The 27,889-nt window shown below is 30.4% G+C and overlaps 3 protein-coding genes across 3 annotated transcripts; 1 reads left to right on the forward strand and 2 right to left on the reverse strand.

Annotated features, from left to right (window-relative positions):
- Positions 1-3,105: 3,105 nt before the first annotated feature.
- Positions 3,106-6,696, reverse strand: LOC132922527 (alkylated DNA repair protein alkB homolog 8-like). Its single transcript, XM_060986093.1, has 6 exons — positions 6,343-6,696; positions 5,141-5,375; positions 4,956-5,078; positions 4,714-4,896; positions 3,852-4,147; positions 3,106-3,667 (listed from the first exon to the last, which is right to left on the reverse strand). The coding sequence occupies exons 1-6, from the start codon at positions 6,430-6,432 to the stop codon at positions 3,230-3,232; spliced, it is 1,365 nt and encodes a 454-aa protein (XP_060842076.1). The 5' UTR covers positions 6,433-6,696; the 3' UTR covers positions 3,106-3,229.
- A 1,312-nt stretch (positions 6,697-8,008) lies between these two features.
- On the forward strand, positions 8,009-10,304 carry LOC132918920 (solute carrier family 2, facilitated glucose transporter member 3-like). Its single transcript, XM_060980279.1, has 5 exons — positions 8,009-8,042; positions 8,287-8,520; positions 8,845-9,128; positions 9,254-9,475; positions 10,053-10,304. The coding sequence occupies exons 1-5, from the start codon at positions 8,009-8,011 to the stop codon at positions 10,302-10,304; spliced, it is 1,026 nt and encodes a 341-aa protein (XP_060836262.1).
- Positions 10,305-15,679: 5,375 nt separating this feature from the next.
- LOC132919962 (broad-complex core protein isoforms 1/2/3/4/5-like) lies at positions 15,680-26,157 on the reverse strand. The gene is made up of 5 exons (XM_060981927.1): positions 25,562-26,157; positions 19,504-20,490; positions 19,349-19,426; positions 19,088-19,142; positions 15,680-18,974 (listed from the first exon to the last, which is right to left on the reverse strand). Exons 2-5 carry the CDS (start codon positions 20,437-20,439, stop codon positions 18,292-18,294), a joined length of 1,752 nt encoding a protein of 583 aa, XP_060837910.1. The 5' UTR covers positions 20,440-20,490; positions 25,562-26,157; the 3' UTR covers positions 15,680-18,291.
- Between the last annotated feature and the right edge of the window lie 1,732 nt (positions 26,158-27,889).

Consider the following 27,889-nt stretch of genomic DNA (forward strand, 5'->3'; position numbering starts at 1 on the left):
ATTAGAAATGAGAAACAATTTTTGAGCATCGGTTCTTTGGATACAAATCGCATTATCCTTTATATAAATATAAAAGCACTGGCCTTTTTTATGATCTAATTTTTTTTCACATGCAGAGATTTTCCAAATACTCTTCTGAGAGTTACCACGTCGCCACTTATAAAATAGTATATAAAACAAGACGAAGAGGAATCTCAATTTTTTTCAAAATATACATTATTAGATTGGTCAATATTATTATTACTTACCTATTATTCAATAGCTACTTACCTGCAGCGGAATATAATTGATGAGTCTTTTTTAGCATGAAAAACATTCTGTTTTGAATCTCTTCCAGTGTTATTTTAAATTTCCTACCACCTGGTGCAAATATGAAATATCCAATTCTTCACAACTGAAGGCGGTAGGCGTATTGAACGACCTACTATAAAAATTTGCTATAAAATATTTTTAAGAATCAACCCCCCCCCCCCTCTAACTTAAAGGACTAGTTACGCCTATGCACATAATAATAATAAGATAGTTATAAAATAACGGCATTGTTATAAATATAGAACGAAGACGAATTAATCAAAAACGGAAAAAATATGCGTGGCAACTAAAGTGAATTTTTTCCAAGTACCTACCTATATATGTACACATCACTCTGACTCTTTTCATACTGTAAACTACGGTGATTGATTGTCATGAAACCACGGTTATCTATAGGAGAGCTTTGATTTCTTTGAACTAAAAACCAAATACTACGGAGAAATACAGATATTACGGTGTATTGAAAAGATATTATATTTTGGTTGCGGCCGGTAACAAGGTTAAACACAAACAAAAATAGGAAACGGTAACGCGCTATATCTAACCATTCTAATCATAGAAAAGTGATAGGACATCGTGACTGTTTTCAACTCTTTGAAATTTCAAGTAAAGTAGGTGAAAATATAACCCACTGAATTTTTATGTTTCTTTTTTGTAACGATTGTAATTATATCGAATATCTAATCTGATACGACTCGAAATATAAAAGAGCGATCCTCTGTCGGGATCTTCATACGCAAGAACCATTCGTCGAACAAGTATGCGCACGATATCCCGCTCTGAAGAATCTTTTGTAAGCAACCGGTCCGAAAACCCGACGACGGTGACGTTACGGGTCAATTTACGCAAGTTCTGTACAGATTCCGATTTGTTGGTGCGCATCAAAGATGACGTTTAAGAAGTGTCTACTATAGCCGCTACCCCGTGTACTACGATGAAAATAATTGCAACTTCCTTATATAGAACATGGTCACGCAGCACGTAACCGTCGTGAAGAACTGCGTCAATGATTCCAACCTTCACACACGTTGTTGGTTCTACTACTATCCAGTAAGGTACTTTGGTGCACATTCCACGTCGGAGGAGGGTACAATCATGTTTTTCATATGATTTTATTAACGGGGACTTTTTTTCCGGCATTCAGCAAAACTAATGTCTGGCTCTGGCGTGGTGAGCCTATATAGAGAAGCACCGAGCCGTCGATTCGCTCATCGAGCACCTGCTATAGCCTATAGGTACGTTACAATATGAATATGACTGCAGCATGGACTTTAGTGTATTTTGGATAAATACGACATATAGATGGTCGATGAATACTTGAGCACGCAGTAATGTTCGCGCCGCTAAGAGAAGACGAGAAAGAGGATGATGTAGACGTCACGAGTCACGACCAGATTCCAACTTTGCCGAAAATGTGGGATCACTTGAAACAGAGACATCAACATTCAACGCTGCCGGAATATGGTTAGTGTTAACAACAATTTTATTAATTATCATCAAAAATATAATAGGAACCAAATGAACCAATATAACAATCTTTGAACGAGGATCACATCGTTTGTCCGCGACCCGCGGTGAAACGCGTTGTCGTTACGGTGTGCACGGCGGGACGTATGCAACTCATTGTGCAGCAAAAAGATAAGACGGCACGATAATTTAGAAATAGTTATGACAATTATGTAGATGAAAATGTAATATAAATAGAATTTAATATCATGTATTGTGCGAGGCACATAGAGAGTCTAAAATGGCGGTAATAGATTACGAAAGTAGACTACTCTTTTCGTCTGAACCACAAGGCCTCGCGCATTCAAGAGCCTCATGCTTTTAATTACATCGATGTTCAATGGTTATTGGTTAAATAAGTTTTGCTCAGGGCCTCGCAAAAGGTAGCGCCGTCTCTGCTGAACTAAGTTTATATTAATAGCTATAAAGTCAACAAAAGTGGTCTGAACACTCTGAACACACTAAAAAATATTATAACATTTTAAATTTCAATTTAATTTATAGCTTTTGAACAATTTATGAATTGAGGCTTGAAAAAATATTGTACTCAACATCTTATTAAAATATATTAATATATATATACTATATATCCATGTTTGTAATTTATAAAATTAGTAACTATTCCAATTTCAAATGTGATTAAGTAAATAACGGAAAACAAATTTTAATTTTTAACCAGTAGTAAACTAGTAGTTATCTATAATTTTAGTGTAAAAAATGAACCAAAATTAATTATAGAACAAAGTGTGCTGTATATTTTACTGATTTGTTAATTAGAAAAAAATGCGATACAGGTATGTATTTAAAAAATAAGATAGGTAGTCTTTAAAATTAATAAATAAAAGTTCATCTAAAAAATAATTTGTATAAGTAGAGAACATTGGTAAAGATCTGGGCAACTCTAAGGAAGTAGAATGAATATATACATCCTTTCTAATTTTTTCCTTCACAATTTATATACCTTTTTTTAACATGTTTATTTAACTTGAAAATTTAAAGTTCAAAGATTTGGCTAAATTGTGTTATTTTGCTTTAAGTAAGTAATATGTAAAGACAAGCATAAAAAATAATTAGTGTTATGTTGATAAACTAGTAAAATATTTATTTTTAATTTTGCAATTTTATAATATTTTTTATTTATGCTATATTTATAAACATATTATAAACTTTAAAGCATCAAGGCAAACAGGTTTAATTTAATCACACAATACCATTAGACAAAAATAATTTAGAATTTCCAACAGTTGTACAGAGTACAGCTAAAATTAAACAACAAAAAAAAAATGATTGAGTTGTTTTAAATACTTATATTTTTTTAAAAAAACAAGTAAATTAATATTTTTTATACATATTATACAAAAATATACACACATATTTTATTCCAGTTTATTAATTCATTGTTAATACTTTTTTATTTAGAAACATTAGTGTTTGGTAACATGACTTCAATAAATAAAGAACAATCATCACATGGAAATAATAAAGGTTCTGTCTGATCAACAGTAATAACCATTGACTTAGGCACTAAAAACTGGCCTCCACAACGGCATCTGTAGGAAAATGTATCTTCTATTTCGTTATTTTCTAAATCACTAATATTTAGATAATCATAGATTGTTACTTCTGTATTAATATCACTTTGTTCAATTTGCTCATCATATTTTTTTTTTAAATCGGGATCTTTCAGAATACTCCATGCTTTATTCAATTCAGCACAAGCAGCTGATGATGATGACAAAATACTTTTATCAGGATGAACCTTAAAAAGTCTTTTTTTATAATTATCCTTTAATGTCTCAAAAGGTGTGGTTTTATCACAACCTAATATTTCATACAAATCTTTTGTAACCTATAAACAGTAATACTACAATTAATTGAAAATTAAATTATACATTTATATAAGTTCATATAATACATTTATTCTAATAAATTATAATGTATTAAAAAATTAATATTGTCTCTGAAATATTAAAGGTTATAAACAAGTTGCTATCAAGGTTATAGAAACTATTAATATTTACTATTTTATTTACCTGAATATTTTCAATAATTTGTATCGCTCTTCTAAACGTTATAGAAAACCTAGTTCCACGATAAACAACATCAGGACCATCTACTGTATTAATCATATCAATTTTTCTGGGTGTTATGCCATGAGTCCATTCATACCTTGATTCGCCAGACATAATTAAAAGAGATTTTGCTTTTATAAAAATTCCATTCTGCTTGAGTAAGTCTTTTCTGAATTCCATAATAATATCAGAATTCAATGATAGAGACAAAATATATTCATCAAACACTGTAATGTTATCAATGTGATTTGGAATTCCTGAAAAATTAAGAAATATATAATAATTATATGAAAACTAGTCTATACTATAGTTTGCCAAAGCCCAAAAAAATAGGAGTACACATAAAACCAAATAAGTGGTTCTTTACTGAAACAATAATAAAATAACTGTTAAGAGTTAAAATCTAAAATTTCTCTCAATTTATTATCATGAATTAATATAAAAGTTTTGAGTGAATGAGAAAAATTATACTCACTTAATACTCTTATTAGAAGTTTTTATTACTTATACGAAAATACACTAGATAACTTGCAGTTTATGATTTATTATATATATATTAGTCACTTAATGTTGTAGCTAAAAGGATTTAAAAATGTGAATACTTTGTAAACTTTTTTACATCACATTGTAATAATGATACATACAAACAAATCTAAAAGATACTAAGTTTCAGATATTTTACTTCACATGAGAGAACCAATATACAGACAAACAATTATTTTAAGTATTAAAAGTTAAAAATTATTAATACTTATTTTAAATTTTAATACAAAATATTATACAGAATTTTTAGTACATAATCTAAGCTTTTGAATATTGTTACCTTGTCCCGGTAAATATTTGTTTATAGTTATTTGATTAGGGCGCCAATTTAAACGCAAATAAATAGCATTTAAGATAAATTCAAATTCTTTAGGAATTGGATCACATGTATCATATCGAACATCGTTGAAATCATAATTAAATTCAAATCCATAATGTTTCACTTGACGATGCTTCATTGAACCTAGATATTTAACTTAATTATATTATCATTCACAGAATTTAAATTAATAAAAATTTTACTTGACCCGGACCAATGTTCGTTCAAATATTCTAACAGAAAATTTTCTTCTTCTTCTGTAACGAAATTGTCAATAATTTCTAATCCCGGGGGGAATGTAATTGGCAATTCTAATGATTGTGGAACTGTGATGGAAAATTTAAATTACATAAAATCATTTTGTCTTAAATATACTAATAATCATTACTTGAAACAGTATAAATTAAATAAAACATTTTATGTTCATCAGAAAGACCATTGAATTTTCCATTCACTTTGTTCCATGCACTTATTGCTTCCTCTATTTCAGTGAAAGAAATAAAACAATATGATTTATAAGGTATCATTATTATATGCTCTATTTGACCATATTGATAGAAAACTTGCAATAAATCCTTTCTACTTAGACCATTCACCAATCCACAATTGCATACCATTAAATTCTAAAACAAAATAATTAATAGTGAATAACTATTTTTTTAATTTTAAAAATAAATCAATTTAATTATTTAAATTTATCAACCAATCCAGAGATGGATACAATATATGAATAAAGGTGGGATATTCCACAGGTTACATAGTCATAAGAGTCTTGTACTAAAATTTGAAATTGTTCAAAAAAAATTCAGTTGATTGTTTTATATACATGAAATATTTAAATAGTATAATATAGTATATAATATATAGTTTTATGTCAATGTTGTCACATAAACAAAAACAATATTAGTAAAACTTAATGAAATAAGTGATTTAATTAGTTGTATTTTCCAACCGACTGTAATATCTGATGATGGGAATAGTAAGACTAGTAAGAGTGCAAAAAGTTAGTAGATGAATTTAAGGACTTTAATCCATCAGAACTTGCAACACTAATTGAATCTTCTGAGCATAGGTTAATCTTATCACAGCGTTTTTAAAATGGTTAAATTTATATTGAGCAATGATAATTTAATTTCAATATTGATAGAAAATCAGATGAAATGGATACTTATTGCTTTATTGGATAAGTACTAAACATTTTGCTTAATATTTGAAGCATGGACTGCTCGAAACAATATATGTGACTGAGAAGTAGGTATTAATTTAAACTTTCAATTAATAAATGTTACATTTGTTTAATTTTTAATCAATTTTAGCTAAGAATCCTTATCACTATCAGTTATTAAAGATAACAATTTTGAAAACAATTAAAGATTCTCTATAGTTTGGAGTAGCAAAAATTAGAACCTAAAATAAATAAATAAATAAAAATAAATTCAACAATTAGTTTAAATAATTTGTAATTGTATTTACTAAACGAACATTTTAAATAATATACTACGTATAAAAGCTTGTAAATGATTAAAATAATATTTAATCAGAATAAATTTTATTTAACGATAATAATGGTATTTTAAAAATTTATATTACCGTAGTTGGACTAGAGCTAGCTTCAATATTCATATCCTTCTTTAGTATAGATGCATATAATTCCATTTTCTTTTTAGATGTTTGTGGCATTATGAGATATAATATGAATTATTAAATTTACAAGAATGATTCAATTGGTAAAAAAAAAAATTGAAAATCATCTAGCATCAACTTAAAGATACAACCGTTTATTGTACACTAATATCATGAGAACAGAGAAAACCTAACGGCTACCTAAACCCAAGGTTTATAGATAATAGATATTATGTACCTACTATTTACTATTTACTACAAAGTGTGATTTACTATTTAATTCACTATCATAGCCACTATATAGTCACATATAAAAATAATATAATATGTAGTTTATTATCTATATATATTATCTGCAATCGTATCACAAATTAAATAAAAACACAACCGACCTAACCTTATTTAATCTGTGGTCATAACGTGGTATAGAAGATAAGTTATCACGAACTATGATAAAATGGAGTATGGTCAGTATAGACCACTTTTTTGAATTATAACAAAATAAAGAAATCAATTTAGGTATTCAACATTTTTTTAGCTTAAAAATGTCTGTTTTTCTTTAATTTTTTTGTTTATTTTCCTCGCTTGTAAAAAAAAATACTTGAAATTTTTAATTCTGACCTTTAAATACAAACCAGATTCAATTTGTTATACAAAACCACCCTCAAAGTTGAAAATTGAAGCATTTTATTGACAATTTATCAAGTAGGTAGGTACTTACTCATAAAATACTAAAACAACAATGTCATTGTAAAATCAATAGAATCATCTACCTACGCTTTGAATCTAAACAAAAATAAAAAATATTTGATGGGGAGTTATCATCTCAAAATGTTTTATTATACCAAACAACAGCTAGTGGCATGCCCAGGGGAGAGGTTATAGGGGTTATATCCCCCCCCCCCCATTGACTTTTTTTGCTGACTTTCGGAAAACAAATTAAAATATGATTATAATCATTTGTGAATAATTTTAATATTTTATTAATATTAATTTTATCAGAAATAGTTTAGTTACAGAAAAAATAATTATTAAAAACTAAGAATTTCTTTAAAAAGCTTCAAGATTTAGGCGTGATTGCCCTTTCACTAAGGCTTTTTCAAGATGCTCATACATATAGCCGACACGACGTACAACAGCATTTTCATGATGGTTGAATGAGCCACCTTAAAGTACGTGTAATTGACTAATTATCAATAATTTACAGCCAATCTGACCTACGGGATTTATTTCAGTAAACGGATTTCTTTGTAAATAAGTCAATGCTTTTATTCGATTACACTAAAGTCTCGATAATTAATATAATTGTTTGTCGTATTTTTCATTTTCGAAAATCGCTTCTTTTATAATTCGTAATAATTATGATCTATAATGATACGTTACTAAATAATAATGTTTTAATGATAAACAAACAAAAATACGAAGATTCGTTTTATAACATCATTGTAATCAGTGTTTTATTATATTGCTGTAAACTAATAACCATGGATAAATGTTTACTATAACAATTATTAATAAAATAAACAGACTTGATTTTGTCGTACCTTCACATTCAGCGTTTTTGTAAAGGTTGTATTTATTATTCTTGTATTGTATACACAGCAGTTAAACTCAAAAAAATATTAATTCCACAATGGAATCATCAACAAATGTTTGCGCTTTTACTGGTACGTTAAAAATTATTTAAATTATTTTAAAAAAAAATACAAGTCTACGCCTATGTGTAGATATTTTTGTACATCGCGTTATATATTTATACGTTTTCAGTATTATCAGTGGCGATGGCTATCGGTACTATAATCCGACAAATGGAATGGTCGTCTCTGATCCCGCAGTCAGGATCATAGATTTTTCCATCACCGATTTCCGGTGCTGACCTTTGGTGCTCGCTTTCGCCCATTTTTTTCGTAGCTGGTGCCGTGATTGGTGCATTGCTCTCAGGGCCCGTCTGGAGACTTTTTGACAGCCGACTGGGCATGGAATTTTCCGATACTGTTTTGATCGGCGGTCTGAGTATCGTTACTTTACCAGTCACATCGACGGAGTTGATGGTCGCCAGTAGATTATTACTCGGAATCTGTTCAGGCGCTATGTCCGCTATCGTACCCGCATACGTGGGCGAAATTTCGCACCCAAAGTTCCGAGGTATCTTTTACAATTACGCACTTTTGTTTTTCCTTTTAGTACTTACAAATTGACAATTGTTACCATAAAATAAAATATATAGTATATAAACACTAATAAATAATATATGGTAACATATATATGCTACCACATAATATTATAATTTATAACTAATAGCCTGATGAAAAAATTCTTACAGTATTGCAATAAAAATAAATCAGGCGCAGTTGAATAACAGTTTTTTCTATCTGTGTTTTTCATTTTCATTTTTATTTATCACCGGAAAACATCGGTCGATTGTCATTTGATTTCTATCACTTACAAACAATAATTTTTTTTTCGTAGGCGGAATGGGCATACTGTTCTATGCGATCATGGTAATGGGTGTCGTGATATCCGACGTGTTTGGCCCATTCAAACAATATGATAGTCATCAACCTTTCAGCATGCCGTTCAACGTGTATTGCAGCTTGTTCGTTAAATTACACTCGATTGGATTGTGTTTTGTTCCTAAACTGCCGTACTCAACGTCAAACAATTTTTTCGAACCAAACCATAGCAACGACGAAAGTCTAAGCACAATAAATTTGTTAGGTGAACCCTTTAGGATGGACGTATTGCACTCAATGGTATATTATATTTATACATATGATAATATAAACAGAAAAAAGAGAGATAATTACATGTGATTTCATGTAAGAGAGATTTATAATACAAAACACAACCACGTATGGTTGTGTTTTTTTTTAAATAGTTTTACGATTACCGCAACACATACCAACAAAGCTCATGGCATATATTGGACGCATTTAGTTGCCGTGCGGATCGCAAAGCACTGTTGATCGGTGTCGGATGTATGTTCTTCCATCAAATGTGTGGTATAAATGTAATGATATCGTACATGTTTCCTGTAATGAAAATGGCTGACATTGACGTGGACCCTAAAATGGTATTTATCGCAATAGGAATCGTTCAAGTTAGTTACAAATTTGTATTTTACGTCAGAATTTGATACTTACATTTCAGCTCACGCCTGAAACATAGGTATAATATACTTATACATTAAATCGAATAATTTATTTTAGGTCATTATGATGCTTGTCGCAATATTTATCATAGACAGCAAAGGTCGTTGTATGTTATTAATATACTCGGCAGTGATTATGTGTCTATGTTTGGTTGGTTTGGCATTCTGCATCATTATTAAAATGCAACAAAATGCTACTACTGCATTCAATGATATATATCGATGATTCTCATTATGTTTTTCATTATGGCGTATTCTTTAGGATTTGGACCTGTCCCTTGGATTATATTGGGAGAAATATTTTCGACTCAAGTACGTATAAATTACCTCATTATAATATTTTATTATTTATATAATTAAAACTTATATAATACATGTACAATTAATAATATCTCATAACATAATATATATTATCTTCTTAAAATATATAAATTAATATTTTCAATAATAATATCTAAAAGAGAACCAATTATACACAATTATAATTTAAGTAAATAAATACATGAATATTATGGTTATTTTTTAGGTAAAGTCGTACGGAATAAGCTTTGCAACAGCTATAAACTGGCTACTAGCCTTAGCAAGTGCTTACTTTCCATACGAAATGAACAAGTTTTTCGCAATCGAACATGTCTTCTTGTTTCACATTGTGTTATGCCTTTGTGGTGCATTATTTATGTGGCGGTTTGTACCAGAGACAAAACAATTTAGCTTAATAGATGTTCAGAGGCAATTAGACATCGATTATGAACATATATATTACATACCTGCAGTATAATAATATATGTCAACTGCATGTGGCGATGCCTCACCTTTATGTGCTGATGTATCACCTTTAGATGGCGATACTTCACCTCTTTGTGGTGATATGTCACGAGAAAAATGACGAAAGTCGTACTAAACCTTCAAACAATATAGAAAAACGGAGTAATATTTCCGATCTAAAACCATCAAATGTATACGGTATCTATTTTAATATTGTATACTTTTATTTCCTAGCCCTACTAGTTACTACTCTTACCATTGATTATAGAATAGAATTTAATCAATGCTCTACAATCTATTGTCCTAATCCCCAGATTATTAAACTATATCAAGTTTTTCTATTAGCATATCAACTTATATGTTACTTATTTGGTTCACTATACCTATTTCGACTTCGATGTATTTTGTCATCATAAAACTATTTAGTTTAGCGCCTCAGCTGATAAAATGTATATATATCATAATACTTGGAAGGGGGTTCACTGATCGAGTTTAAACCACCGCTTCTTCCCAATTTTTGTATATTACTACTAACATACCAATTATTATATTAATTATGGTATACCAACAAGATGGAGAAATAAATAACCACCAAACCAACCAGTGCGGGTATATGTTACTTTTTAAAAGCAACTTGGATTATAATATATTCCTAACCTACTTATAAAATTAGTAAAAAAGAAATAGATCACTTTTCCTTTACAAATAATGTATAAATGTAAAAAAATACATAACTTTTATCAATGAAAACTAATGCTTTTCTTTAATTACGATACATTGTTTAGTTATATTATTAAATGTATATAAAAAAAATTAAATAAACAATAAAAATTTTTCCAAATGTATGTCGTTAATTCTTTACTTTTTTTTGTACAAATACTACCCTGTGCAACACTAAACATTTTTTAACTAATACATAATAAGATAAAATTTCTGTTTTATATTTAAAAAATTAACATTTGATTGAAAGTATAGAAATTAGCATTGATTAATTTACCAATGTTTATAAAACAACATAAAGTACAATTCAGTTATATTACCCATTAGGTAGACTTTTTAACCAAATAATATATAATTATTTATATATTATGCCCACCAATGTATACCCTGTGTTACTTCAAAATAGCGCTTCCTGAGGGGTATCACACAATTGCGTGTACGTAAAACAATTTACTTTAATATTTACCCCAAAAGTCAAACGATTAGGTACGTATGATTCACTGGTGCAACATTGCCACATTTAAATTTTTATCTGTGATCAGTAAAAATTAAATTTTTAAAAATGACTTATTAAGTCAAAAACACAAGTCAAAACGTTTAAAAAATAATAAAAGGTTAAAATAATAAATTTTAAAATTGTATACCTTGGTATACCGCTTAAATAACTAATTTTTGACAAATATGTTATAATATTTTTATGAATTTTGTACTTATTTTATTATTTCATGGTTTCTTCTATACGAATTAAATCAGCATTTTCCATATTTTTAATCCAACTTTTAAGCTTTAAATACTGATTGCATTTTCGTACATGTTTCCAGAAAGATGGGAGCTATGAAATTGAGCGTTATAACTTATAAGTTCAATGAAAACTTTTGGATTAATTTTAAATTGTACGTTCATTACGTTCTATTAGCTCAAGTCTAATAGCAAAAGTGCTTCAAAATTGTAGATAAAAAAATAATTTGTGGAAATTTGATGTTCACGATTGCGTATGTCTCCCACACCAACATAGATATTTTAATAATTATATTTATTAATTTTTGTATTACAATTTAAAAGTATCAGTGTACCCACCATAAGAATAAGAGAAAGTATAACATTGAATGATCTAAAAATATACATCAACATTTCACCAAAACTCGAGAGTTTATTGAAATGACTAACGAGTAATGTACACAAATAATAAATATAAATATAATTAATTTAATGGCTATGTAATTACACATATCATAACTATATATGTTAATTTTTAAGCTCAATGTAGAATGGAATTTTGTATTTTTATCACAAAATGTTTTATGCAGTATAGAGTGTTGGCTGTAATTTGTGGTGTACTGCAGCAGTACCTATTTATTGGTTATTAGCTAGTTTATTACCTATGCCTATACGCATATTATAATATACTCTTATTATAGGCCATAAAAAAATTGCCGATAACGATTTTCTTAAATCAAATACCTACTTTAAAATTTAGCGAAATAGTGAAACCGAGACTGGCACTCCGCGGGTATAGTTGGTCCCCACTGTTTGGGTATATGAGTAATATGAATGCACGTCTGCACCCATGAGTTTCCTGTATTATAATTTTTTTCATTCGCGGCTGTTCGTCTTTAACAATTATGTTCGACTGTTGTTTTTTCCAGTATTATCATTTACAGTACTCTATCGTTATCACGGTTCGTGACATTATACTCCGTGTCGCCGTTCGCTTGTGGGTTGGCCGTTGCGGGCGTATCGCACCAAACCAAAACTCGCCGTACGACCACCCATAATACCCGGCGACAACAGTCGCACGCTCGAAGTATAGTAATCACATTCTCGCGGCGTACGGAGTGTATATACACATATCAACATATTATGTACGTTATAATATTATGAATATAATTTTCAAGATAATAATATTACAATCGATTATTTCCATCACGGTCTTGTAGTGTAGTGTGTACCGTGCGCCCGTGCTATTTCCAATATAGTATAATATATTGTGCTCCACGCCTCCGCGCTATATATTTCTACGGCGATGACGCGGTTAACGTCGTTGGGTGTTGAATTTGTACGTATCTACTTGCTTACATACTTACGCCGTCTTAGTTTTTAACGTGTGTTGTACAGTCGTGCGGTACCTATCGCGTTTGACACGTTGTCCAACTCCACGACCACCGTCGCGCAGTGACGCAGTTATATATATATTATATGCTCGGTGCTTGTATTACGCCGTGTTCGGCCATCGCCATTTCTCGCGTTATTCGGTATAATCAGTGCTACTTTACATTTTATACTCGTGTATAAAATCATGTTTTCGGCGAATATGATAATACGCGAACGCCGCCACGAATTGTTCACATCATCCACTCCAGCAGCCATCGAAGTGTCCCGTCTGGTCTACGAACTGTTGCTTGCCTACAATCCATCTCTTGATCGAATTCTATTGCCCGAGTACTTGGACTATTACACTACTGCGTGTATCTGGATGCGTATGATAACAATCAAGCAGACTAATGGCCAATCGATTGACGAAGCAGAGAGGAATGTGCTACATATAATCGGTTCCATATCTTTTTGTGTGCCCATGCCCATCATGTTACAGTTAGAAAAGCTCGGTAACGTGGTGAATATGTTTGGACATCATCTATTCGTCACGTTCCCTACTCTTCCCCAAGAACAAATCGGTGGTAGAGGAGGCTACTACGGAGTACTCCAGCCTCCTGGACCCGGAGTCGACGACTCGCTGCACAACCTGTATGAAGAGATCCCCTGTCTCGGAGTGCTTTCTGAGGCAATAATGAACGCAATTAGCAATGCCGAACCCGGTCCTTACCGGTCTGTCGTGACCTATGAAGGTCTACAGCCAAACCAAAACCTGATAGGCTTTAGACCACTCGGCTACCGCCATTCACAAGCTAAAAATGTAGCTTTCGGCGCAGGCATTACTGAAGTAAGCTTTCGTGAAGATCTCGTCAACACTGCTATGAACTTCGATTTATTATTGATGATATCTAGTATTTTAAAAACTACCAAGGGTTTTAAAGTCTGTAACGTGAATTTCTCAAAACTGAGTAAAGTTGGATCCGTGTCACAAACAGTGATTAGCCGACCCCTGACCGCTGAAAAACAAATAAACCTCCTATCAACTATAAGACCAACATCCGTAGCAAAAGAGTCCCCCGAATATTTCAACGAAGCCGTCTTCTTTTGCCATCAGCTCATGAAAGAATCCGGCCCGAACGCAGACCACACAACATGGTGTATGATATCACCGGTCGCGGGATTACCCATTCCACCACAGTGGGTAGATAATCGTAACCTACGCCGGAAACTGCTGCCCTCATTATTCATGTGGGAGACTTTTGAAAGCATACCTCATAACGCAAGAAGTTATCGCAGGGATATAGTGCGGAAAATGGTTACAGCTTAAACGACAAAAGGACCAGGCATTTTACTTTCTTTTCTATGAAACTATACATACATGAACACAAACAATATGGATCGCACATATTGCATATATTTAATATAGTATCGTGTGCACTAGTGCACTTCGCCAGATCACATACGCTCATTATTCTTATAATATATCTTGTAATTATATTGTTTAGTAATAAAAAAACAAAACAAGATACTGTGTGATTATTTTTAAGACTTACGCTAAACAGGTACTGTTTAAATTTAAATTTAATAATACTTTCAATTACTGAGAAATTTTCCTGGTCTGAATCAAACATTTTTACGTCATGTATCCTTTACGTGTGTACGCGAAGTCGTTTGCAAAGTAAATTTGTTATTTATGAATTTTATTGTATTTCAATGATATTATTGAATTATTACAATTTTCAATAAGCACGATAACGCTGAAAAGATATAAAAAAATATATCTAATAGGTTCGTTTCGCCACTGGTAAGAACCAATATAAAACTATATAACACAGTAATTAATAGTAAAATAATAATAGGTAATTTTCTGATGTATTATAGTTTATATAAATATAAATAAAAAAAAAAAGTTGTGATATAAAAATCAAGCTTGTTCAATCAAATTTGTATCGATTTTTTTTTATTTTATTCATTTACAATAATATTTCTAACATAAATTTTAGATTCAGAGTTGTTTAAAAATAGGTACCTACCTATATAAAAGATAGAAGTAATAAACTTTTAACAAATATATACCAAATTAGTAATTAAGTGTCTGCATTCCATTGTTAATATTAACTGTATTCAAAATTAATCAGACAATAATTACATTTTTTTTTATATTTAAATACTTTTTTTTTTCCATGTTTAAAACTGGCGGCGCCGTGGGAACTGTTTTCGCATTACTTCCACAAATATTTAAATACTTACGTTTGTCAATATTACATCCCTAGAATTTAAATTTAAAAAAATGTTTATAATTCTAGCCATAGATGATAGATATGATTTTATGATTTTTAAATAACAAAAAATAAACATCAAGTTTGAGTTGAAATATTTTATTTGTAAGGAGAAGTTATTTATCACTTACAATTTTAATGAATTGTATTGTAAAAAGAGGTACCTAGACCAAGGTACAAATATTATATATGTTATGTATAATATTATTACACTAATAAAAAAAGTTGCTAATTGCAAACCATATTACCATTCAACCATTGGATCTACATTTTTAAAGTAGGAAATAAATAGTCTGTATTATTTGTTCATATATATAATACATAATACATGTATAAATATTAAACTATACAATGATAATTGATAGTATGAAACACACACCATGCTCTATAAAGAAATTGTTTTTTTTTAATCAGATGAATAGTTGATATTATAAAGTATATAACTATGAAGATTTACTACTAAACCTAACTTACTACAACATATTAGTTATTGTTACAAAGGATAAATCCTATACGTATGTTTATAAGATTTTTAGAGAAGAAAACACATTTATATCAATTATGTTAGACAAACTTAGAACAATATTCAGTCTTATAATAAAAAAAATAAATAAATAATTAATACATGATAATAATTTGTATATGATGTAACAAAACAATGTAAGAAAAAATAAGCACGTCTAATAAATGAGATAAAATAGTAATATTATTAATATATAATATAATTTATAAATTTTATTATTATACCTAGTAAACAATTTTCCTAAAAAAAAATTAGTCAAAAAAGATTAAAAAATTATAACTGAGTTTTAAGTCAAAATAATAATAGTATTATAATTATCATCATAGTAAGTCTAACTATTTAAACTATTTAAACATATTATTAAAAAATTATAACTTATTATAGAACACTTATTTAAAACATTAAAATTTGCACTTGTATTTTTAGTACAAATGAAAAACATAATATTCTTAAAAAATTTATTTTTAAACCTTATATTCCACAAATGTATAAATCTCAAGCACATATCAGTTTAACTTCCATTTACATAGATAAAAAAAATCATTTTTTTAATATTAAATACAAAAATTTTAATTAACATTATACAATATTTAATCTAAATAGTAAAAATCCTATGATATAAAGTATAAACAAAAACGCAAAACATAAATTTTTCAATTTACCAAAATAATTGAACAATTCTTTGCAAAAATAAAAAGGAATAAATAGTAAATATAATTTTAACAACATGTCATATAAATCTAAACTTTTAATTAGCATTACAATAAATACCCTTAATAAAGCCCAAAGTTAAAATAACTCGAACAAAAACAAAACAATTATTAAATAAAAATAAATAAAAACATAAGTCTTCAATACCAATATAGTAATATATAATAAAATGTACAATGAAAGGTCGCAAACATGAGATACATTTTTAATTATATTTTTTAAATTACATTTTAAATACTTTGTAATAATATGAAGGCATGTAGTTCTATATAAATACATTTAAAAATAGTTATTTATTTTTAGTGTTGTACTTTAAATTATATTTTAAGGATTTATACTAATTTGTGTAGAACAAATAAATAAAATCGACAAAGTCCAAATTTGTCTAAATTGCATCCTACCCAGACAAGTAAATTCAAACATGAATTTTCTACTTTTTTTTTCAATTAACTATATTACAATAACAGATGACCAAAAATTTAAATTATATAATTATTCAAGTTAAATGTTTTTTTTTCTAACAAAAAACCAACTCAGTCTTGAATTCACACCTTTGTTCCTGTAGACATCATAAATAATATACTATTGCAATTTGTAGTTAAATTGATAAACCTCAGTAGGAACAAAGCTGAGAATGTTTAAATCAAACCAGTCAAAATGTGTATCAGTTCTTTTAAAATTAAGGCTACTCAGTCTTATTATTTAACTATGTGAAATGTAACTGGATTATACAAATATAATATTGGCCCCCAAAATAGTGTTTGCTAAAACTAATGAACACATGATTTTCATTTCTGATACACTGAGCATTGAGTATAATAAAGCTTCTAACAATGTTTGTGTAACATTATGACATAGAACTGCATGAACACATTAGTTAGTACATTATTTAGAAGTATCAGTGTAGATTATTTAACATTAAAAACAGTCTCCTTGGTTTAAATTAACTAAACAAAATATAATATATATGTATATTATTACTACTTAACTACATAATATTTTAACAAGTAGCAGTCTTATGCGGTTTGAGATATCTGTTTCATGAATATTAATAAAAATAATAATAAATGGAGGGAATCATTTAAGTGAAAATAGAGTGGATAAGCATTTGTAATTGTAGTCAGTTATTTACAATCGGTACCTACAACTTTTGGTAGATATTTTGATACAAGGAACTCTTAAATAACGATAATTGAGCAGTTGTCGGGATTAAATGGCATTTATAAAAATGTTACCTGATATTAGATGTAAAATACAACCATTTAATTAGCTACCTGAAACAATGTTTTTGATTTAAATTTTTTCAGACTTGAAATTCACATTAAAATTAAAATTGTAAATAAAATGTACGTAATTAAATCAAGGTTATACCCAAAATTTGCAAGTTTGATTGACCCAAAAACAAAAACTTATATTTTTTATAATATAGTGTCAACATTTTAAAATAATTTAAATCCAAGAGAATATTGAAGTATAAATTCTCAATTTAACTATACAACCTTTTCTGCACCAACTAACCCTGGTACGTCTTTTATCATTAACCCAAATTTTAAAATGACATTACTAAAGCTAAAAAAAGGTGACTTTAAATAGCCTAGAACTAAGATTAGGTTTCAGTAAAATTCAATTATTGAATTCGGATTGCACATACTGCCCATCCAATGTAAACCACCATTTCAGTCCCTATCGTCATTACCAGCGGCTAACATGGGTACAGAGGGCGTTTGACTAATAGGCGCCATAATAACTCTAGATGTAGGTGTTGATTGCATTGATGACTCAGATTTACGAGACACTGATAAATCTTGCGCTTGGTCATCATTGTCAGTCGGAGTTGGTGATCGTGTGTCTTCTCTGTGTCCAGCATATTTAATCAGTTCTGGGCTACATGGTGAGCCTCCATCATCCATCCTGTCTGAACGAGGTGAATGCCCATTGTTAGAGGTTTCATGATCTGATTTTAAAGGCACTCCGGATAATCCAAGAGCATGATGTAAGAAACCAGCAGTTGCATGTTCCATGGCTGTAGAATGACCTGATTCATCTTCAGCTCCAGACATTTGTCCTGAGAACATAACACTGCTAGTACCTGGACCTAATCCATATGCAAAGCCAAGATTGCCATTGTTGACTCCTGATCTGCGAAATGGACGGCTTGTGGTTATACCAAGTTTCTTCACTTTATCATAGAGGGTACGAGACGGAACTCCAAATTTTCGAGAAGCTTGTAATGCACTCATGCCAGTTCGAACAGCATCTATTGCTGACATAATATCTTGCCGTGTATACTGTTTGTATCTTTTCCACTCAGGCTTATGAGATGGGACATAAGTTGCAATTCCCGGAGTTACAATACCACCTGTGTAACAAAGTAACATAATTTATAATAATATGATATATACAATTTTGCTAAAATAATACATAAGAATTATGTAATGCTGAAAAATAGAAGTAAATTAACAAAATAATTACTTTTTGAATCGCCATACATTGATTGAGGTGAGGATGAATTATTCATTTTTCCCATCTAAAAAAAATTATTGAAATATTTTTAATAATGATTTAAGTATACTGTCAAGTGTTGACTTTTGGTAATTACAATTTCAAGAGGTATAAAAATAATTTGAATAATTAAGAAAGGCATAATATTGAATCAATAAAAAAAAAAACATTGATAGTTATAAGTTAAAACATTTTAAAATATAGCTATATATAAGTATATATTTTATTTACCCTTATAATTTCTTCATCGTCATTCATTGACATATCAGGAGGATATGGAGAATGAGGCTCTGATCCTTCTATTTTAATCTGCAATCAATGTAAGTATCATATTAAAATTTGTATTTTTCTATGCGTATAGAGAAAATATTAAATTAAATACTGACCTTTGAAAATTGACTGCTATGTTCAGATCCATTAGACTGAGGTCTATGATGTTCCATTGCTTCAGAACCATATAATATTGGAGCTAGTTGTTGTGAGGAATCAGCTTGTCCCTGACCAAGTACAGTCCTTAATATAGGTGTATCTCGGCCCATCAACATGCTAGACAATTTTTTGCGACGCAACGGTGACATTCCCGGATGTCCAGCAATCATAGCATCATAACTACCACCAAACATTGCATTTGTCACGGGTGTTGAAGACATCTGCATGGCAGGCATTGGCCACATCGGAACGTTGCTTCTTCCCGGTCTATGGTCAGTTAATGGTGGTGATTTCCCATAGTAGTTTTTGTTGTAGAATGGCGATTGGTGGGTAATACCAGTACTATGCGGGGGTGAATCATTATGCTCATTATTATTGTTAATGTTGATGGCGAGATCTTTGGATGCACTCGTATTTCCATCTGGTGATACATGATTTGGAGACGAAGTGCTTATTATATTACGGTCTTCGTCAACAGTTGGGGTTGCACTCTGTGGTTGATATGTATTGTCTTGGACGAGTCCTTTGACTTTTAGCATTTCAGCAACCTTTAGCAAAGCAGCTAATTGATCATGAGCAATATTTACTTCACCTTTGTACATATAGTCAAGTATGGCTTTCATTTCAGAATGGCCAACGTCTTTTAGTACAACTGCAGAGTGTTTACCAGGTACCTCAGCAAATACTGACTGAAAGTATGATGAACACGCAGCCAATACCATTTTATGACATTTGACGGGTGGACCACCCTCACAAAACAGTGTAGTATCGGTAAATTCTTCAGATTGAAATAATTGAACAAATACATTAGTTAGATTTGTCTGATGATTATTCCATCTCAAACAGTACTGTTGGTCTTGTCCAGAAATCGTGTTTAAATGGTTGTTAGTCATTTTGATCAAATTCAATTTAATGTCTGTTCATCAACTTGAATTTTTAAAAATCTAAAAATAAAAATAGAATTTTAAATTAGATTAAGCATAACTTTCAATAATATTTTATCAATCTATTATTTATTAATCTAAGTCACATAATAAAATCAAACTAACTACGGAAACCTCAGTACACACGTATTTCCGTAATGGACTATATTATATATATATATGTACGATATATGATATATGTACGTATATGGACGGGGATTTATAGACTAGACTACCTATAGCTATTTACACTTTTTATTTGTATTATTACATTTTAAGAAATAAAGGAAGAGCATATTTTCAATCTGTATCCAATAAAATATAATAAGTAATAAATGTAAAAAAAGATACACGGGCACGTACTAATTTGAAGGGAGGTATCCATTGACACTATTTCAGTGTTATTAAAACATACGAACAAATAGGTATGAAATATAAATGTAAATAAGTAAAAATGTGTGTAATATTTGTTCAATATGCACTATACTATGTAATATCCTAAATACTAATGTCAAACGTTAGACAATGCATGTAAAAATGGTTGATCATTTGTTATTTGATTGAATAAAAATGATCTTCCCCCCTCGAAAAATAGGGAAAAAATCATAATTACCATAATTACAAATATGTAATTCAATTATATTGTAAACACATTTAAAATTAGATCGTCTAGACAAAATACGTAACAAACTATGATTGTTTTGACACAAAGTCGACCCATTGACAAAAATTCAATCCACAAGAGTGAAAACCGAGGATTTGTTTTAGAAAAAAAATTTTAAAATCAAACATAAATAAGTGTCTCTCGTTCTGGAGAAAACAGAATACACAATTCATTATAATAGTTGTATAAAAGAAAAGACACCTGTGTTGGTTAACATCATTTGACATTTGAAAAAAAAATGAATAAGCGACAGACCATAACATCATTCGTCTACCCTATCTACGAACCGTACACGACGACAACCCCAATTGTCTACAGTATGTTCCCACAATATAATATAATTTCAAAAAACAAACCATCACTTTTGATAATTCTATATTTTGTATGAATAATATTTCAAATTCCGACCGTCAACTCCCACTCAACAATTTAACATTACCAACTCTTAAATAGATATAGGTAGTGTTGACGAATCTTCAAACATAAAGACTAAAGACAATAATATATTAATATTTATTAAAGTTATTAAAATGGTAATTTTAATTTATTTACATTAAATATCGTTTAACGTCTCGTTTATTTCATAAGTCTATCAACAAAATTATACTTATGAAATATGAATATGCCATATATACTATACAGTTATATACTTATTAGTTATTAAATTACACATTTAGCACATAAGCAGACAATGGAGTACACAAACGAAAGAATAATTATTCTATACTACAATATTTATAATATCTAATAATATTATCTCAACATTATACTTTTTGTATGATGTTATAATGATTCAACGGTATATTTTTGTTTATACCCAAAAAATATATCCGATAAACAATTGAAACACTCTGTATACACACACGCCCGCATAATAACAAAACGTTTTTTATACAATAACGGCATCGCGAATACGGAATCGGTCCCAGACATAACAACCCTCGAACGGGACACGGTATTTTAGGTACAGTCCGCCAGACCAGACGGACCCCTCCCACCCATCACAACCAGTGGCAACTATTTTTCACGTTTTAAGTAGGTAGACATCGGTGTGTGTAAAAAAAAATTGCGAAACACGACAATCGTGTCTGGAACGTGGGTCTGACGAAACAGAGGGTGTCTTTCCCATTTTTACCTGCTCACTCGTTGTCTGGAAACATATAAACCCTTGCCAAAAAATAATAATAATCAAATAAATCATTTGTGTAAACTTGATGTGTATTCAAATATTATTAAAACGGTACTTTATATTAAGTAAATTATATTTATTTGTTATTTGTTGACTTGTTATATTATTTTTACTTTTGTCTCCGTGGTGGGCGGCGTACCACCTAATTCAAAAAATTATCTCATTTGTCATTTACAAAAGATTTCATGTTTTGACGTGCGGAGGTGGACACGTCGACCGAGTATCCCGCTGGCTTCATTTTAGTTGAAACTTTGTCAATCGATGAGTTTTTATGGACACCCCTATGTACTCAAAACGTTTTGTAAGTATCGATCCGTAATTTAATTGATGGCAAATGTAAATAGAAAACTTTCAACCGCCATAACAACAATTCTTGAGTAGGGACAATTTAATTTTAAGTTAAGCCCGTCCGTTTCTAAGTGTTCTCAAGAAAATGACTAAAAACTTCCATTGGTAAATTGATATTATATAATACGTATTTATTCATACTTAATATTCATATATACATAAGGTATTTCTGATTGTTAAAGTAATAATCATTTATTTAGTATCAATTATAAAACCCTATATCAATATAACCTATATAATACTAAAATATAGGTATGCTCAAAACAATAACGACTCATAACTATAATACTAAAATGTAGGTATGCTCAAAACAATAACGACTCATAACTATAATAATATGTTGTATGTACACATTTGTACCATATTATTCTAATACACAACTGTTGAACTGCTAATGATATCACGAAATATTATCATTATTTGGTATCTATGAAATGAAAGTTTAATAGATTGTTCCTGAGGCTTCCTAGTTTTTTCTAATTTAATCAATCAATAATGTTTTATCATCCCTTTAACATGCGATTAAGTATCTAGCCTACGAATGATCCATTAAATTTTAGTGAATCATTAAATAAATCAATATTTTATATGAAACCCATGAGTTTCATACAAGAATGTCAAGAGTGTTACTAATTAAATCTTAAAACAAGTTGAAATATACTTAATTTTAGTGTATGTGTAATAAACTTCTTAATATGAACACAATAGAAAATATCCTTACAATATTTAACTGCTGACCAATGAAAATTTAATAAAAAAATGCCAAACTTATTTTACATTATAAAATACAGTTAACTAAATATTGAATTCAAGAATTGTAACATAATTATAAAAATCACTTTTATAAAGCAAAATATAGTTTTATACAAAATTTAATTTTAATTTATACGATGTGCTATTACTATGCTTTTAGTTCTTAGCAATAAATCAAAACAATCAAATTAAAAATCAATAGCGAAAAATAATGCAATATTTTTCCAAGAACAAAAACTTTTATCAACATTATATTCTGAATGCGTCGACGTACGATAATATAAATTTAGAAGTTGATGCATAATGACACACCCACAATTATTACCCTCGATATAGCGAGAAAAAAGATACTTCAAATAAACAGGAAGCATTCTACATTCGGATGCTAAAAATATATAAAATACCTATAGAACGATTAACAATAGAAGATAACAAGTAATTTGAACTATAGATACAAAAATAAATATATATTTTATTTATTTATGACGAAAAACAATTGAGCTATTGCAAAAATAAAACAATAAGTAAAGTTAGAGTTATAAGCAAATAAGCAATGAAGCAACGCGTTTTTAGTTTTTACTTATTTATAGCCACAGCGCATAAGCATACATATTACGTACCTACACATTACACATTAAAAACAAACAGCAATGGACTATAGAATGCATACATATAAAATAACTAATAACTAATAAGTATCTGCGATATTTTTTTCATTAAAATAATCGCCATTGAAAAAATATTATTTTGTTCTAAAAATTAAAGTACACCCACACCCACCATGTTCATAATCGCCATTTCGTTATCTGAGTGTGTCAAAAATCAATTATTCGTAGAAGCAGATAATTATAATATTCTAGTCTCTAGAGTTTGAATTTCGCCAATTTATATTTTATCATCAAACAAACAATCACTCTCAAATGATGATAGGCGAGAAATTACTTGAATTGTAATTATTTTAAATATAAAATTATTATTCGCCCTATTATGATAAATATATTTTTATTTTATATTCGTATTAATGGTTTTGTATTAAAAGCAACTAACAAGTATAATATAATTGTATACTCGTCATCGCGATCGGTGGGAAATAGGAAGTGCGCACGGTTAACCGAGGATAGCGTATAGGAGGCAGACGAAAATTAGGTGCGGAGGGGTTGGAAACACACCTTTTCCAGTGAATATCGCTAATAACGCAAAAAATAATTTACTTTCCGACAATTCCATACAAAAAGTACATCACCGGAAACTGATCCTGTACGTATCTTGGTAATATTTTATTATTTTACATTATTAATAGTATTTTATTTTTTATATTTCCTATACTACTCATTACACAAGTAATTTCGTAACATTACAAATTAATTAGATATACATTAGTGAAAAAAAAAACCAAATAAAGTTCTCAAATTTAAAACAAAATATCAAACAATTTTTTGAATACAAGCAAAACTTTCTTAAAATGTAGTAAAAGCAAACAGGTGTCGTGCAGATGACAGGTGTAAGGGTGGCGAATATAGAATACCGTTCGAAAGACAAGCGATTTCCGATTGCATTGATAATTTATAAAATGATAATCAAAGGAAATGGATAATGGAAAACAAAGATTTTTCGAAAATATCCAAATTATTATTTGTTTGAAAGCTTATGAAACACACGAAAGCAAGGCTTTTATGAAATTACAGGCCCTATACGAATATATTTATGAAAGTCAAATCACTGATAACCGCTGATTTATATTATGTATGTTAATATCAAAGATCTGTAGTCTACAAGACCGTTGGTATAGAGAGACAATGTAAAATATAACAAACCATCTGCAAGTAAAAAAACGGTTCTCATACGGGACATGGGAACGCGAGAATTTTTCAGTGACCCGTATAGGGTACATTATTAGGGTTAACCGGTTTATTTGCATAAGCGAAAATTTGAATAAAATAAATGCAACCCGCGGTATCCATCAGTGATTTACATAATTAATATTTGGCGGGGAATACTTTCGCCAACCCCGTCAAGTGGCTATATGGCCCGACCCGCATGCACCGTATAAACTATAAATTAATCGTAACTATACTATTTACGATTTATTAATATACAAAGTGTGTAATAAAATCCAATTAGAACTTGTAAATACGTACCGGGATGCATTTCCTGGATCAGCCAGAGGATTACTGCAGATTTCCCATCCAGCACACTCCCGAGCAGACGATTCGGCGCGAATTCGGTACGAAAACGTTATTATTATATTAAAGTACCGGCGATAAACTTTTAAAGAAAAAAAAAATAAACAAACGAATAAACAACTCTTACGATATATTTTATATAGAACAAATTTTTTCTTTCTCGTTTTGTAGTTTTAAAAATTCAATAGAATAAATTATCTAGTAAAATAATAATAATTGTCTATAATATATTATAATAAATAATAAAACATAATAAATACGAACATACAAAATACATTTAACAAACAGCGACGAAAGTGGTGAAAGATAGAAGGAGAGAGTCGTAAGACGTTCGCGGCGGGGGCCGTACGCGTATCGGTCGTGTCTTCGACTCCGGGCCGACTGTCGGTGTGCGTGACGTGTGTTGGTGTGTGCGAGCGACGTGCGTGTGCAGTGCGGTGGTTGTAACGCCGGCGACAGGGTGCGCCCGAATAAATGCAACTCTCTTTCGGCGAGCGGCGCGCGCGCGTATAATAATGTGCCGCCGCCGCCGCCGCCGCACTCGTATACGCACGCATTCACGTGCACTCTCTCCCGCTCGCACAAACTCTCCGGCGCAACGTCACCGCCGCGCACTCTCTCGCACTCTCTCTCTCTCTCCCACCCCGCCCTGTGTATATATACGCACGTTGCGACGTCGTATCGTTCGCACACGCACTCTCTCTCCCGAAAAAAAAAAACGGGTTGGTCGGCGGCGCACACACGCACGCGACTCACGCACTTTTTTCTACCCCCCACCACCGGTGCAGCGCCGTCGTAGGCATATGCAGTAGACACATAGTAATAGTTATGCGTGTGCGTGTGTGCGTGTGTGTGTGTGTGTGTGCGCGTATATAATAATATTATTAAATGTACTACGTACAATTCACCATACGTTATCTCTCTCCAGACGGAGAGAGTGTGCGCGTGTGTGTGTGTGCACTGCTCCTACTCCGAAAAAGTCCTACGCGGATGCGTTTACGCGCGCGCGTGTATGTGTGTGTGTGTGCGTTTTACGCATATCGCATGTGCATGTGCATATGTGTGCGTATGCGTATGTGTGTGTTTTGAGTATCCTGTTTTTTATGACTTTCCGTATGCGTGTGTGTGTGTGTTTTCGTCTCTCTCGCGGCGAGCTATCCGCTCTCTTCCTCTCGTCACGCGTATATTATTTTGTGTTGTACACACACACACACACACACACACACACACACACACACACACTCGCGCACAACGATATTTGAATATTCAAACTGGAGTGGTGCCTAAAATGAAGTGAAAAAGAAAAGGAAAAACGACACGCATAACATGTTTTCTGTTTACACGCGCGCAGCGATGTTCGCTATCTTTTCCCCGGCAGATTTTCAATAGATTTTCCGCCCGTTTTGTCCGTTTTCAACGATGCAATAACAAGTAGTTGTAATAATATTGTTTCTATATCTATATAGAATTGTCGTAGTGCGCGCGCGTGTATGTGTGTGCGCGCGATGTGACGTTTGGAGAACGATTTTGTCGCTATTGAACGTTTAAACGCGTACAAATATTGCGTTATTTCTAATATTATTAGATCACGTTTAAATACGAGTGAACAGTAATAGTTTCGAGTGGATCAAATTATAAAATATTAATTATTCTTATTATTTTCACTTTTAATTTTTCCCTATTAATCAAACTTTCCGGTCTAACACTGCGAGAATTCATGTACATTTAATAAAAACAATAAATTATATTATTCCCAAGATTGATTTTGAATTTAAAAATTATATTGAATCAATAAGAATCGTCACAATTAGCGTTTCTTTTGTTTAAAAACATGATGTTTACACGTTGAAGTTCAAGGTCATTACAAAAAATAAATATTATGTTAGATGTTCAAATTTTAGATTAATTACATAATGTAAACAATACAATTTATACTGTTACAAGAATGTTTTTGATTCAATCCGCTTTTTTCAAAATAATAGATTACCTGAAATTATTATTTATTTAGTATCTCTAAAAAATATGAGTATATTTAGACTGCAATAGTGCAACATAAAATATGGAAAATTAATAATTAATAATGATTTACAATGATTAATTATTCAGTAATAAGATATAGTAATGATATAAAAATAGATTTTTGTATGATTTTGACGAATTTGAAATGAGTAAGTTTGTAACTGCAATATCTGCAATAACAATAAAATAAGAGTAAATACATTTATTGGATATTTATGTAGGTATTAGGTATTAAACATGCCATATATTATAATAATTGAAGAA

The sequence above is a fragment of the Rhopalosiphum padi genome, chromosome 2, assembly GCF_020882245.1.
Source record: "Rhopalosiphum padi isolate XX-2018 chromosome 2, ASM2088224v1, whole genome shotgun sequence".
Taxonomy (NCBI): domain Eukaryota; kingdom Metazoa; phylum Arthropoda; class Insecta; order Hemiptera; family Aphididae; genus Rhopalosiphum; species Rhopalosiphum padi.